Below are 15,316 nucleotides of genomic sequence, written 5' to 3'. Positions count from 1 at the left end.
AGTAAATTACTGTCAGTGAAGTCATTTTTGGGGTGTAAAAAATATAAAAATGAGTCGTTCAACAAATATTTGCCCCACTTCGCTTTGCGATAACTATGAATCAGTCACCAAAAAGAATGAACAACAAAGAAGAACAACGTTGGCCCTAGTGAAATAGCTTTCACAGCCGTGCCATTCATATTTATAACTTCTGGATCCTTGCTCTAGTAACTGGAGGAGTTGGTTGCAAAAAAGAGTAACTGTAAGTAACAACATAACCTGACTAGCAGAGAGGTTTTACCTTCTAAATCTGATGGACGTGTATAGGTATGATTCGCGCATAGTGTTTAGATAATATCAAAAAGTTGTTTGACCTAATAGCAAGTTAAAGAGGATGGAAATACCAAAGGCAAAAGTTATAGTCTATACATTAACATTTATTGGTTACATTTGGAGTGGTTATGGATCGAATATTATCACGAATTTAAGAGATGCCGTTATTGCCGCTGAAGGAATATTTGGTGATTTTATGGGCAAATTTAGTGATGTTGTGAAAAAAATTAAGGATGTTCATGATACATTGGATTCATCACTCGATGAAGTTTGTAGATGGAAATGTCCAAATGGTTAGTTTTTGTTTTCAATTTGTCTCATCAGAAAAGTTAGCTTCGTTGGCTACTTGTTTTCATACCAAGTAAATTGTAAAAATATCTCTTTAGGTGGTAAAGCTGTAAAAAACAGATATCACAAACCAGTTGGTAATGGTTGTGGACCAGAAGGATTAAAGGTATGTTTGAAGACAATTTGAGTAAAATTTAAATTTATACCAAGATTTCGGATTAAATTTTTAGGTACAATCCGAATATCTTCCCTCGCCAGATATGACAAAGTGCTGTAATGAGCATGACATTTGCTACAGTACCTGTAATAACGACAAAGATAAATGCGATCTTGATTTTAGAAGATGTCTTTATGCAATTTGTGATAACATCAAAATCAATACTAATGATTTGGCTAATAAAGGTTAATATCAATTTTATAATTATCATAGTAAACAGCTTTTAGAGGAAGAGTTCAAATCAAATTTTTATTATTTTTTAGATAAACATGTTTTAAAAATACATATACTTCATTATTTTAGGTTGTAAAGCTGCGGCTAAAATGTTATTTACAGCAACAACAACGCTAGGTTGTTCTTTTTATCAAAGTTCCCAAGAAGAAGCCTGCTATTGTCAACCTCTAAAGAGAAGAAAATATGCGGCTGATGAACTCTAAAACAAATAATGATTGTGGCAGGCTGTGTCTGTATGTACGGTTTCCTAAACGACCTAGTCTTGTAACAATTTCAGAGGTCCAATGAAAATTTAATTTTTGTTCGGATATGATATATTTTTCAAATTGAATGGAGGAAATGAATAAGTTCCTAAACAAAAAAATAGTCAATTAGAATAGATTATTATTTCATCAAATATATCAGTGTGCATTAACAATGGCATGAATAAAAACTATAATTATCCATATTTTTTAAAACTTGTCATCCTTAAATTAGGTATGAATAATTCTATGATGTTTGCATTCTCTTTAAATACTCACCAAAACCCTTTCCTCGGATTTAATTTCCAAAATACAAATCATGATCAGATTTTTATAAGCCGAAGTTTTTAAATTTCATACTCGAGAAGTACCAAATGTGAACACAAACTCACAGCCATTAAAGTTACTATTAAAGATTTAATTTATTTGAATTGGTGCTTTTGTGTTTTGGGCCTTTATTGGACCGTTGGGCAGGAGTAAATGAGCAGGAACATCCAGGTCATGGTATAAACTATGATCTACCAGTACCTACTTGGTTTCCATACAATAGCAGGGGACTATGTTCATGTTGGATAAACTGTCAATCACCCTTTCGGTTCAGTTATCAGTTAACATTTTTGATTTCATTCAATATATTACCTACCATCAGTAATCACATTGCCTGCCAACTGGAAATATTGAAAGTTTCTATTGTAAATATTGAAATTATAGCAAAACTATTAAAAGAAAGCACACATATTAGAAAAATCACAATTAACTAAATTTAATTTAAAAGGGAAGGGATTAGCTGAATTTGTAGTGAACTCTCATTCCTGCGCTGATATTAGAGCTCGAGTCAATGCCCTTAAATTTTTTCTTCCCTAGGAACCTCTTACATCTTACGTCTGTCTGGTAAGGAAAGTGTTGTCTGTATCGAGAGAACACTAAAAGAAACACGGCCACTAACAAAACTCCGACGCCATTGACCTCTGATGCGGAGTTCCTTAAAACATACAAATAAACTTTAAGCTTTGAACATTTGTCCAATCAGCCATTTGATCCTTTTATATCAAAATTAAAAAATACACTTATTTTATTTGCTGTTTATTTACAAATTAAACATGTGTTGGCTGTATGGTGAAAAGCCAATGCCAAAAAAAAAAGAAAAAAAAAGTTTTTTTCTAATCGCCTAAACTAAAAGTTTGGTAAGACGTAAATATGGCCGTGATGAAAAACAAAAAATGCAGATTGTAAGTATTGAGAAATATTGGGTTAAAATAACTGAACTGATAGAGTACATTTTTTTACTTGATACTAATTTAATCTAAGCGAGAGGCACATCATTTTAGTTGGTCATATTTACTGGATACGAAATAGCGGTATTTACAAATTATCTTGTGATGATCAGAAGTCAAAATTGGGCTTTATTTTAGCGACTGTGTATAAAAAATAGTTGCTTCAAAGTGGGCAAGTGTACATTAAAATTGTTCTTTAGTGAACAATAAATTATGTTGAAGTCAACTAGTTTTTCTAATCGTTTCTTGGAAATTTATTGACGGAAACTGGTGTAAGAGAGAGTTATGTAAGTGTTAAGTACAGAAGAAATATCTTCTTAATCTCAAATCTTTAAAATTCCAAACTATTGCTGCACATAAGGATCTTGCAATCATTTTAATTATATAATTCACTTCGATGGGAGCTAGGTATATTATTATTTTTAAAGAAGCTACCATTTCTCAAATTTATTTCAGTAAAAATAGATGCTGACGTATTATTATATAAATATGACAAAATGAATTTCCCAGCCGTTTTCTTATAAACTTAGTTCAGCATTTTTTTTTTTTGTAGTTTACATTTTAGGTAACTTCTTAATTCATTATCCAGATTTGCATACGCTTCTTGACGATGAAAGTGTTTTTACACATTTTTTTCTCATCATGCTATATAAATAATATAAAAACTAACTCGTACAAAAATTGAAAAAATAAGCAGTGAAATGAAATAAATTGATTTTTTTTAAAACCCCCTTGGAGAACCAACAATGTCATTACCCAAAAAGCTTAAGTTCTCTGAAAGAAGTGGACTATGAATTCCACTAATAATGTAAATTAGCTTATGATATGAATTTGATTCGGAAATGGTTTTTAAAATAGAACAAACTTCTTTACAATTGTTTAGGGCACACAAATTTTTCATTGCACGTTTTTGTTTCTGAATTGGACAAATGTTTGCCAATGTATATGTTCATGTTGGTATGGAAGAAGCATGAACTATGCGAAAAATGTTGGTAATAAGAAAATATATGTATATTCTGGATCATTAAATAAATGTACGTATAAATTTGTTTTTCAGGAGGCATTCATTCAAGTTTGACTATCTAATAAAGTCATTGAGCGGAAGCGACTGGCATATTATATTTCCTATGTTAAGTACTAATTAAATCTAAAGGCATAGACTGGGTATCGAACCCAGTAAACAAAAGCTTTGCGGGTAAGGCCCGCATCACGGCATCATAGGCGCACGGCTATCGTGGCGCCTTTGTATTGACATTAATGTAGGGCTGTACGAAATTGCAAGTTACCCTCAAATTTGCAACGAATATAAAAGGGCACAAAAAAGTACTCCTGACCCCATTCGCAACTGAAACTTTGATTTTTTTTCCCCTGAACATCATAAATTAGGGAAGATTAAAGGTTTTTTTTAAAATAGAATACTCAGAAAAAAATGTAAATGAAATTTTGTTTACAAGAAATAATAACATTCACAAATCACATTTTTGTGGTTTACTAATAACTGGAAAACTCTCAGCGCTTTTGCACTGTTTAACGCAATTACAATAAAAATAAAAAATAAAAAAAATATCACACATTTATTACAATGGTATTTTCAAGTTTAACACGTAAAATTTCCACATTTATAAAATAATCATTTTTTTTAACATAATTTTTTTACAAGATGTTAAATACTACACATTCGTATTTCAGTCTAACGATTGCATGGAATTCGTTTTTCATTTTAAAAAAAGTAAAAAAAAAAATTAGAAATTTGAAAATCTTTCTTCTCTTCAAGTGACTAATTGAACGAACACTTAAAGGAACTTTTCTTCTTTTTTTTAAGAATGTGGCAACTGAATTTTTATTATTATTACAGGTAAGTAGTTTCAATGTACCGAAATACGGTCCTAACATGCAATAAAAATAATATATTAGACAAATGATAAGCCATTTCAAAGATATATTGCTGTAAAAAAAAAAATATTTTTTACATGCCAACTTTTTACAAACACAGATCTATACATTTTTTTTATAACCCCAACACCGAACTGCAAAATTCACGGATTAACTTTCTAAGGATGTCGTTATTATGATTATTATTTTATTTTATTTTTTTTTGTAATTTAACGGGTTTTACTTAGAAAACAAAAACAAAAATATCGTTAGCAATATTATTTTTTCCATTATCCGGGCCACCTCTCGATTTTATTTTTTTTTAATCTGAAGATTTCTTCCTTTTTCAACAAAAAAAAGACTTCATTTTTCCCCCTCCGAAGGAATAATTTTCTAAATTTGAAACCCCTAAAAATGCGCTGGCTCAGTTTCATCCTGTAGTCAGCGCTTATTTGTAGTTCATTCAAACGCTGTACATTGTAGTTAGTCTATCTTGAAGTTGGGTTGGAAATTGATCAATAAAACGTTTCCAATTTTCTTCACCTACCTGATTCTTGAATCCATGTAAAATTTTTGTAAATATCTCTTTTAAATCTTGCTTTGGATTCACCCAGGAAGCGACTGCATCACAAAAATATATGAAATCTTGGACAATTCCTCCAGGATTCACGGTAATCATTTGGCACATACCACGAAAAGCTGAATCCTTTTCCTCATTATCACGAATATTTCTTAATGAAATACACCACTGTCGGACAAACTGTTGTAACTGGGGAGCAACTTCATGCGGACAAATGTAGCCAAGCCGGCCAATTGTAATTGCTGTATTTTCCAATAATGTTTTCGGTGTATTTGGCCGGTTAATAATAAATATGAGATGACTGAGCACTAACGGGACGTATGATCTTAACTCGTTAGATTCTAATTTTATTGAAATTTCTCCAATAGCCCATGTAGCATTATTGCACACTGATATTAATTCTGGATTTAAATTTTGTCCCAGTATTGGGATAAAATCAGATATACAAGGATGTACATACTGGAAACAAGCTTTTGTAAGATCACCAAGCAAGGCAAATGAACTCTGTCTAACTTCTGGCATAGGATCTTGCATACATTGATATAGTAGTTGCATCATACTTGAGTTCTGTACTAATTTATCAATTTGGCCATTTAAACCTTCTGCAAGGCCAGATAGTAAATCTAAGGCTACGATCATAAAATCCTTGTCAGGTGCGTCAAATTGTTCTGGATTTTGCGTGTTGGCAATATGTTGATATAACGTTCGTTCAATTAGCAATATACATCGCTTATATACTGGTTCGCAATAAGGTAGAAAACCACTTTGCAGAGCGGTTGCTACACTTGATAAACATTCAAGAAGTGGAAAAAGATCCTTATCGTCATCTTTAAGAATATTCCATTTGTGAATAAGAGGTGGCATCAACATATTGATGTAGTCAGGTTTATTTAAATGATGACCAACTGAATCAGCTAATGTTCCGATTGCGTCATAGAGAATCAGTAAATTCTTATGCTGATATTTACTGAAGGCAAATACAAGTGTTTCTAATATGTATCCAAGGTAAGGAACCAGTTCTGTGCATGCTTCTTCTTCTAAGGTAGCAAACGCTGAACACGCTGCTTCTTGAACTCGCTTATTTGGATCTAAAACTCTTTTTAACAATTCTGTCATCAATGGTTTTAAGTAAAGTTCATGGGGCTGGCTAACCACCCAGTGGGCATATCTAGAGAGTGTCCAACATGTAATTGCCCGTACTAGTGCTTTTTTGTCAGAAAGGGAACCTATAAGACAAGGAATGAGCTCTCTTAGATGTGGTATCATACCTTGAATACATCCTTCAGCAATTGCACCCAAAGCCAAAATACCTGATTCTTTTGCGTCCCAATCGGAATGGAAAAGCCTATCTTTTAGGATTGGAACGAGTACTGGTAAAAGATCGTCCCTAAAGACATTGGCCATTACGTCCAGAGCTGCAGCACTGCACTTTCTTAGATTCCAATCTGACAAAGATGTATCATCATCATCGTCTCCTCCCCCATCTTGATCTTCATCGTTTTCACTACCAGTGTTTGATTCATTCTCACCCGCATGTTTTACGGTGTGCAATCTCAACCTTGGAAACCTAGGTCTAATATCTTGATCTCGATCTGGAACAGATTCATCTTCTTCGACATCGCCCTTAAGAAGAATTATATCGATATCCGAATATTTCATCCCTTTAACAAGAATAGGAACCAGAATGGACAGATGAGGAGTCAGTGCTTCTTTGCAAATTTGCTGATCTGCTAACGAAAGCCAAAATTCACAGGCTTCCAATGCAACTGCTTCATCACTATCTTGAGTTCTAGTTAACATATATTCTATAATGTCGTGCAAGTGGGGAATTAACCTGTCCATATGCACATCCAGCAACATTACAAGTGCTCGGCAAACATTTTTACGAACTTCTGGTTCATTGTCTGTTGCTAAACTAAATAATCCCTCGATAAACTGATCTATGTACATCATTAAAGAATTTGTTCTGTTGATGATGAACTGATTCACACATCCTATAGCATGTGAACGTATCTTACTACTGGAATGTCCAAAGAATTGTATAAATCTAGGGATTAAAATGTTGAGAGCCCCGCTAAGGGCTTCTGAATCTAACAGCTCTGCAGAATCTTCACAAATTTTTTGCAAAGCTCCAAACGCACCTTCACAAACGTTATAATCTTGTGAATCTAACATTGTGCAAAGAGCAGGCAATAATTCTGGCCAGTTGGTGAGCTCACCTTTGGAAGTAATAGTTGTAATAAGAATGCCAACTGTTGCCCTTATTAAAGGCGAAGGGTCGCCCACAGCTGCTAAGCAGGACGATTTGATAAATTCCATAACATCCCGCCTTATGTTCTCAAAATGGGCTTTTATATTGTTTTTTAGTATAAGGCCACTTAAGGATCGTGTTGGTTCGTCTTCAGTTGTCACTTTAGTAAGAACAAATATTAGATAATTATTAAAGTCTGGGTAATTATTTAATTCTTCTAACTTCTGTTGTACAGCCCTTTGTGTATTGGTATCTGTAGACTGAGATTCCCTCAAAAGTTGTAAAATTTGCTGGAGACCTTCTTGTTGGGGTTGCCACTCCATTTTCGTTTTTACTAGCAATCACTTTCTAACAGCAATCAGCAACCACTTCGCCAAAAGTTCTGATGATAGGTGATAACTAATACCCCTAAAAACAAAACACAAAATAGAACATTTGAGTTTTATTCAACTGTTAAACAACTGTTAAGGATAAATTCAAAAAATAAAGTACGGACCCTCGGTGAATAAAGACATTTGATACGTTTATATTTTTTTAACAGAAACAAAATTTTAACCATCAAATTAAAAATTGACTTAAACACATTTTTTCTTTTTAATAATAACCCATATTAATTAAAAGTTTTCAAAATAAATTTTGTTCCTTAATTTTCTTCCGAGTACATATCATTAAAGACCTCACGTCAACAATATTCTTCCCAAAACTCTATAAAAACAATTACTTGATTATAGCTAGTTAAAATTTGGTAAAACTGATAAAATTATGCAAAATAATCTTTTAAAAAAGATAGATTTCAATGCACGCAAAATTGACTAAAATAAAACAAGTTTCTTAACATTGCATTGCCAAACTAAATTAAGTCCTTATCAAATGCTCCAACCAGTAACGCACATAGGACGGTATATTCTGCAATCGGTCATATGTTATCAACTTCTTTAAAAAACGTTTAAAAAAAATTAATTTTTGTTTAGAATTTTACCTCAAATTTTCAATATTGTTCCAAGTGATACACCAAAACTCTAAAATATAAACTCCTTTTTTGACAACTCTAAAATTGTAGAATGCCGTTTTAATATTGTTCCAACGGGTACATACTGTTATTTTTTTTAATTATTACCGGAAAAGTCAATAGAAAGTAAAAATTTGTGCAATATAATTTTGATAACATTCATGTTTCCTAATGTCTTTTACAAGATGTATTCATAAATGACCTTGTGAATTACTCACAGATTTTTGATATCAATTTAAAAAAAAAACGATTAATTAATAATGTGAAAAGTTAAGCATTGCTTCCTTAAAGAGAATGAAAATTAGAAAATATGCTCAGTTTATCGAAATCTATTGTATAAAGAGAATTGTATTCATGCAAAAAATTATCATTTGATAATTCAAGACGTAAAAAATAGTAGAATATTATTATTTCTTACTTTCACGTGTCTCCAAAAGAGTTTTAAATTGTGTTCTACATGTAAAAAAAAAAAAGAACTTTTAAAACAAAGTCACAAATAAATTTTGAAACAATAATTAAAATATAGTATGCTCTCACCAATAATTGAAGTCCTCATCCATGGGCGCCGGTTACCTTCCGTAGATGAAGGTTATCTATTTGAGAATGTGTAATCTAAGTTAAAAGCCACTAAGTAAAACAAAGAGAAATACATAAAAAATTTCTAAATGTAAATGTACGACAAAAATTGTTATGAACAAGAATAATACACTTAGTGTAAATTATTGCCACGATTTTTTTTCCGAATTATTAAATACTACTTGGTCGATAGTGTAAATTTGATCGATATATGTACTTCTAAAATTAATAAGTATGTTTAAATATTTATTTAATGAAAGATGACTGGTTTTTCAAATTTCGTTTTACAATTGCATTGTGAATAAGTGAACTTGAATGTTATTTTGTTTTAAAACTGGAGAAAGAAAGATAATTCATATGAACTAAATTAGGCTTTAAGTAAAAGATAGATATCTGAGTAGCGAATAATTGCTAAATCATGCCAAATTATGGAAATTCATTGGTATGAATATCTATTTCTGTTCATAATTCTCAGCCTAAGTTTATAAGAAAATACAAAACTTTTATCCATTCTTCTTTTGAACTTTAATCATTAACTTTTTCAGAAAATATTCATTGTGGGTATTTAATCAAGTTATTTTTAGAATGTGGGCAAGAATCAAAATAGTTTTGAACTACTTAAAATTATACGATTAGATAATTGAATCTTTAATTAGCAATTCCATAAGAACTACATTAAAATTTATCAGCATATATTGATTTATTATGTAGGAATATTGTAGAAGCATATATGTATAACCTTTCTGTGGTTAGTTGGTTACCTATGCCCTAAAGAACAGAGGTGGATACATTCTCTAATGATGGGTACTGCAAATGAATAATGATGAACTGGAAGGGGTTGGAAGGAAGTTTGTTCCTTCAAAATAACAAAATAATTCTAAAATCGGCCAACGCTTCTATATAATTGTACCGCGTACTATGTCCTTAATTTGATAACTTCTTTTTTTTTTTTTTGTAACCCGTATTTTGTTAGAACTTAATAATGACTGATGTTGATCATCTTCCTCAAAAATGTTACTGCAGGCTTTGCGCGAAGTATGAACTGTGCACAGATATTTTTAGTGCTAATGGGATGAGACAACTTTTATCGTTGAAAATCAACTCCTGCCTACCCATTCAGGTAAATTAGTAAACATAATCGTCTCGAATAAGTGATCACGAAGAGTTGTTTTTTTTTTCTAGAAGGGTTTCAATTAACTCAACACTGTTTTAGTATTATAGAAGTGACTACAAAATATTGCAACTGATAGTACTTGAAACATAAATAAAATAAGTAATTACAAAAGATAAGTTTTGGAAAAGCTTAGTACTTTTTGCTAATCTGTTATTATTTGTTAAATTTAACCACAAATTTATAAAGTTAATATCGAAATTTTAGTGAATTTGTAGGGCCATTAGGTTTTGGATGCTGAGTTTGCTTAGTGGTTTTTTACTAGTTTATTAGTCAATAATGGCCAGAGACATGAAAGGTTTTTCCTTCTGCTTTTGTTTTCAAAATCCTTGTATATATGTATACAAAAAGTTTCTTTTCATTACTTTCATTGTAGTGTTTTGATTTAGGTTCATAAGAGTGATAATTTAACCAAAGGTGTATGCCCTTCATGTATAGTGAAGTTAAATACGGCATATGAACTTATAACCACTTGTGTTTTAGTACAGTCAAAATTAGAAGAAGAAACCAACAGGCTTTTAAAAGGAAATGGCGTAAGTGCGATTTTATTTTAAGTTCTACATTTTTTTAGGAATTACTATTGATTATTACTATAACTCGCTTCAAAATCAGGTCTTTGGCTCTTGCGAGTATTTTTCAGTTCACTGCCGGACTCCGGGCAGTGTTATTTCATCACAAAAACAGTGCCCATCACCGGCCAGTAATCTGTAAGAGGCTCTTAGAAAATCCAAATGAAGATATCTTAATTCGCACCTGCGATCACCGAGTAGGAACCTAGTGCTCTAATCGCCGAACTATCCTTTCCCTTACTACTTCTATTACATTTGATTCGTTTATAAATACTATTATGTTTTGAAGTTATTTAATTTGCTTAAGGATTGTAATTTATAGATTTTCTGCCTTAAAATGAAATTTCTATTTGAAATGAAGTACTTTACAGTTATTCATCTCTCTACTGCTGACATGCAGTTATTAGGATGAAGTCGTTTCATGCAACATTGTTAAATTAACTAATGTGCCTACGTGGGAACACCTTGAACTTGCAAAACCAAATTCATTTTTTTGGTTTACTTTTAATTATTGATTTTTTTATTCTTACGTTTTTTTCTGTTACAGCATGAAGAGGTAACCAGCAGTGTAACGAAGCCCTTATCCCCGTCTGCTGCTGAATCCACAGGTCCAGTCGTAGTGCTGCCTTTAACTATAGATAATGTGGCCCAATTTAACAGAATAAGTGCTGGTAATTATTTTGAAAATACTAATATTACTACAGATGAGCTCAGTATCTTCAATTTTGAACCATATTTGAACCAGACTTGGAACAAATGGGATACCCATTTTATAGAGCAATGAATACATGTAATTTTGGTAGAAAGTACACAATTACGGAAAGTGATTGGATTGAACACAACCGGTTTCTTCAAAGTCTTACCTTGTTATAAAATGTCCATCCTGAACCTGTTCTATCGCCAGTATTACATTTTTTCAGTATCAATTTTTGAAACTATCACCGGCAAATATGTTAAGTAAAGACATCATCAGATTTTATTTAGAGAACGCACGATTCAGCAGCTGTACACTTTTTTAAAAAGGAGGAGTAACCCGTTATGCCTGTATTCTACTGACAGAGATGGATCAGTGAAAAAGAGTACCAGAAGATGTAGACACGGATAGTCGGAACATGCGTTGGCTAAGGAGCTTTTGGTCTCGTCTAAGTTAGCTCTGATTTAGGTTTCTTTAAGACTTCGTTCGGAAAGGCTGGGTTTTTAGCCATATCGAACTAGCCCAGGACGATGTGATGAATATTATACTTTGCTTTCTCCTTGCCGAAGTACTTTTTTTCAGCAGACCTGGATTTTCGCAGATGGGGGTTTAGATTCCTTCAAGAGTAGCAGCAACCATTTTAGTTTTCAAGGATAGTTCAATGATGTAAGCAATGAGGTCTCTTAGTAAAAACCAACTTTCCGATTGTTTCTTGCCATGCTACTCTTGAAGCAATGAATAGTGTCTCGGTTTCCTGGGCACTCCGGGTTTCTAGGGAACGAGTATGCTGATGAGGCTTCGCGGGAGAGGTCCTCGTCGTTTACTAAGATTCCTCAACCCATTATTCCTACCGACGGATGTGGATCAGTTGGTTTTAAAGGAGTACCAGAAGATGTGAAGATCAGACATGCGTTGGCTAGGGAGCTTTAGGTCTTGTCTAAGTTAGCTCTGGATTAATCTAAGCAGGTTTCAGATCCATCAGCCATCCAGTTATTCAATGGACACGCGGCCTAGAACATATCACTATTTAATTACGGTCTTACCCTATCATTATTTTTTAATTGTTTGTGGTAAGTCTAATAATAGTGTACGCCACTCTGTGGAGGGTTATTAGGCTTTCGCTAGAGCTAGATTCCCTGTTTTCGTTGGTGAAGAAAAGATTTCGTGCCCAGAAATTGTTGCGTTTGTAAATTAAGCGAAATCTCTAAGTAGGGGAAGATTGTACCTTCATGTCTTCTACTTTATCTGCCTCTACGTTCATTAGCACATATGTGAAACTTTAGAATCTTCCAGCTTTCCCTTTGATCTCTTTCTTGAAAAATATCGCAGTTTTTATATATTTATATAATATTTTTAAATATATTTTTGACGTCCTTTAATTTATTTTAGTCAGTGCTAACCTTCTACCCTTCTCGAAATAGTAAGAAAGAGCTCACTTTTTATTATTCTTATCTGCTAGTAACTAACTATAATTTTAAATAGACGTACGCCTGCTGAGGTACATTTTATACTTTAAAAATAATTTTAAGGCCTTTTCAGTGAATCTAACTTGTCATAAAGATGGTCGGTGTCTTTAAAGCTTAATAAAATAATATTGATAAAACCAATGATGCCAAGATAAGCTGTTAGTACAGTGTGCGAACTTATACAGGTTTTATTGTTTTCTTAAGGTGGTGGAAGTGTAATGGAAAAAGAAACATCCCCTCCAGTTCCTGTTATCTCTTCTGTACTCACCCTAGCCAGTGGTCCTCCTATTACTAAACCAATTAAACTCAATCCTGGCAATAATATCAGTGATGATGAAGAAAGGTATTTGTGTTATATCATTATTTATATGATTTATCCAATTAATTTAATGTATTGTACATAAATCTTCTTTTTTTAAAAAAAAGAAAAAAAATGTTATTTATATAACTATCATGTTTTCAAATCCTTTGTATTTTATTGCTTATTGAAAATGAACTATTATATTATTTGTCTAACTAGGCCAAAGAAGAAAGAAAGAAAGACAGTTTGCTCTTATTGTAAACAGTGGTTTCCACGATCCAAAATACAAGAGCATGAGAAGTCACACATGAATGAAATTAATTTCTCAAAGAAAACTTAAGGAAAGTTACTTATCATAAAAGTAAATATTCCCCTAGGTATTGCAATTTTTAACAGTTTTATTGCTTATTTAAAATTCATTTACTTTCTTCTTTTTTAAAATTACTTTTTGTTGCATACATGGGATTTTTTTTTAGCAGGTTTCCTATTGTTTCTATGTTAATGTAAGAGGCAAGTTTTAATAATTCGTTGAAGTATGCATCAAGTATAAAGACAGGTATTACGAAATTGACATCGTACATTTTCATTTTTTTTTTTTTTTTTTTATAGAAATTGTGCTATTCAATCTTGAAAATAGAAATAATTCCACCAATTTACTGATAATGGATTTATAGATTACTGGAATTAAATGTTAATGCTTTAGAGCTAGTGCTCTAAATAAAATACAATGCATAAAAGAATATTTGAATGTAGATAAAGCAAATTTCTTTGAAAATCAAAGCCAATTCAAATAATTGATTTGTATACTGTTGATATTTTTTATATCAACATACATACGTACATGTATCGCAAAACTTTTGCTAAATGTATCCGTATTTACAGTTTACAAAATATTTTACAATAATCACTTGAAATAATAATAATCATAATCATCATCGGCACTAAGTCGATAAGTAAGCCCATAACTGAGAGCCTTGGTCTCTTCAACCTGCTTCCTCTTTATTGCAGCAACCTTCAATTTTCCTTCGTGGAGCAGTTTTCTGGCTACACTTAGCACATCTTAATTGGGCTTTGCCTACACGCCTACCCGGTACACTACACTTTTGGGCACTGCCTCATCCAACATCCTTTATTTATTTATTCTTTATTTATCTTTACAATTCTCGTTTGTAAATCTCAACTAAACATGTGATATCTCATGTGGCATAATTTATTAATGTTAGTTACTATACGATATTACACTTCTTTCCTTTGAATTTCACCTGCCATCCCTCATCCAACAGTCTTTTCTTAAAGGGTCGACCAACCGAGGTACAAACAGATTCTGGTCTACGTCCCTGGGTCATTTCCGTGTTTTTTTTTTTTTTTTTTTCTATGACTCGTTCGGTCAGCTTGTTGAGATTCAAAATTATCTGATCCTGCCTTTAGTAATAATAGTTCTAATAATAGAAATACTGGATTTCAACGCGGTGATCTCGGATTCGAATCAAACAACTGGCCTTTAGATTTTTCTCTTCCTATAACCTTCTTACATCTCACTTTTCGGTGATGAACAGTATTGTCTCAAACGAGAGATCACTGTCCGGAGGCCGGAAAAAAAATAATAGAATACTTTGTTCTATTTACATATAGGTTTCGTTTTAGCACAATTTTATTGGTGCGCGGTGAAAAGTAAGGAGAACTAATTTGCTAATTAGTGATTCATTGTGATTTACTAGAAATTATTTTTAATGTGGATCTGTATTTACTTTTTTTTTTTTTAAATATTTTTGTAACGCAAATGTTTTATTTATTTATTTTTATTGATGTAATTTTTTGTAATAAAATTCAACTTTTTTTTAAATGTTTAAAGTGATCATTACTTATTTTCTAATGGTAAAATTATAATCATTGCGTGTGATTCGCAATAATGAGTATATTGCAGATAAGTATTTTGGTTTCCTTAGTAAAAAAACACAATTTCTAATTAAGCAATATTACTCGTTCTTAGATTTCACATTCCCCAGCTTCATTATTATTACTATTGTTATTTTTTTGGAAGTTAAAAAAAGGAAACTAATAAGAATGTAACAGTTGTAGATTAAAAGGGCTTGCGTTAAAAGTAAGCCATGTTTATGCAAACCTAACACCTAAACCTATCCATTGAATGTTTTTCTACCAGCGTTAAAAGGTAAAACTAAAAGCATAGATATCGGTAGCGAAGAACTACAGCGTAAACGTTGAAGGAATTGAATAGTCGACGCATGTGGAACTTTAGATC

General features: G+C 32.1%; 2 protein-coding genes and 1 pseudogene across 17 annotated transcripts; 2 read left to right on the top strand and 1 right to left on the bottom strand.

Moving 5' to 3' along the window:
- Positions 1-103: 103 nt before the first annotated feature.
- On the top strand, positions 104-1,499 carry GXIVsPLA2 (phospholipase A2 group XII). The gene is made up of 4 exons (XM_074137087.1): positions 104-605; positions 699-766; positions 831-1,002; positions 1,121-1,499. Exons 1-4 carry the CDS (start codon positions 374-376, stop codon positions 1,252-1,254), a joined length of 606 nt encoding a protein of 201 aa, XP_073993188.1. The 5' UTR covers positions 104-373; the 3' UTR covers positions 1,255-1,499.
- A 2,494-nt stretch (positions 1,500-3,993) lies between these two features.
- LOC141458725 (transportin-1 pseudogene) lies at positions 3,994-8,953 on the bottom strand (annotated as a pseudogene).
- Positions 8,954-9,112: 159 nt separating this feature from the next.
- On the top strand, positions 9,113-14,907 carry LOC141458726 (uncharacterized). Of its 16 annotated transcripts, none has more exons than XR_012461143.1 (7): positions 9,306-9,975; positions 10,416-10,559; positions 11,143-11,266; positions 12,960-13,098; positions 13,276-13,417; positions 13,536-13,566; positions 13,666-14,907. XR_012461143.1 is itself a non-coding variant. In XM_074137086.1 (6 exons), exons 1-5 carry the CDS (start codon positions 9,274-9,276, stop codon positions 13,394-13,396), a joined length of 453 nt encoding a protein of 150 aa, XP_073993187.1. In that variant the 5' UTR covers positions 9,113-9,273; the 3' UTR covers positions 13,397-13,433; positions 13,533-14,907. The 16 variants fall into 16 exon arrangements, 8 of the variants coding, with proteins under 8 accessions (XP_073993187.1, XP_073993186.1, XP_073993185.1 ...); XR_012461146.1 differs by having other exon boundaries at positions 13,536-13,612; positions 14,065-14,907; XR_012461142.1 differs by having other exon boundaries at positions 13,533-13,566.
- Positions 14,908-15,316: the final 409 nt, after the last annotated feature.

Source organism: Rhodnius prolixus, unplaced genomic scaffold (genome assembly GCF_049639745.1).
Source record: "Rhodnius prolixus isolate KJV_2025 unplaced genomic scaffold, Rpr scaffold_5, whole genome shotgun sequence".
Classification (NCBI taxonomy): Eukaryota; Metazoa; Arthropoda; class Insecta; order Hemiptera; family Reduviidae; genus Rhodnius; species Rhodnius prolixus.
The sequence above is the reverse complement of the archived record's forward strand: the minus strand, read 5'-3'. Positions and strand labels throughout refer to the sequence as shown.

Bases quoted from the DNA above. Each gene is read 5' to 3' on its own strand.
- GXIVsPLA2 (XM_074137087.1), top strand. From the start codon at position 374: ATGGAAATACCAAAGGCAAAAGTTATAGTCTATACATTAACATTTATT. The intron at 767-830 runs GTATGTTTGAAG...TTAAATTTTTAG, and splicing joins GTGGACCAGAAGGATTAAAG to GTACAATCCGAATATCTTCC. The intron at 1,003-1,120 runs GTTAATATCAAT...TCATTATTTTAG, and splicing joins TAATGATTTGGCTAATAAAG to GTTGTAAAGCTGCGGCTAAA.
- LOC141458726 (XM_074137081.1), top strand. From the start codon at position 9,838: ATGACTGATGTTGATCATCTTCCTCAAAAATGTTACTGCAGGCTTTGC. The intron at 10,560-11,142 runs GTAAGTGCGATT...TTTCTGTTACAG, and splicing joins GGCTTTTAAAAGGAAATGGC to CATGAAGAGGTAACCAGCAG. The intron at 13,099-13,275 runs GTATTTGTGTTA...TTGTCTAACTAG, and splicing joins ATCAGTGATGATGAAGAAAG to GCCAAAGAAGAAAGAAAGAA.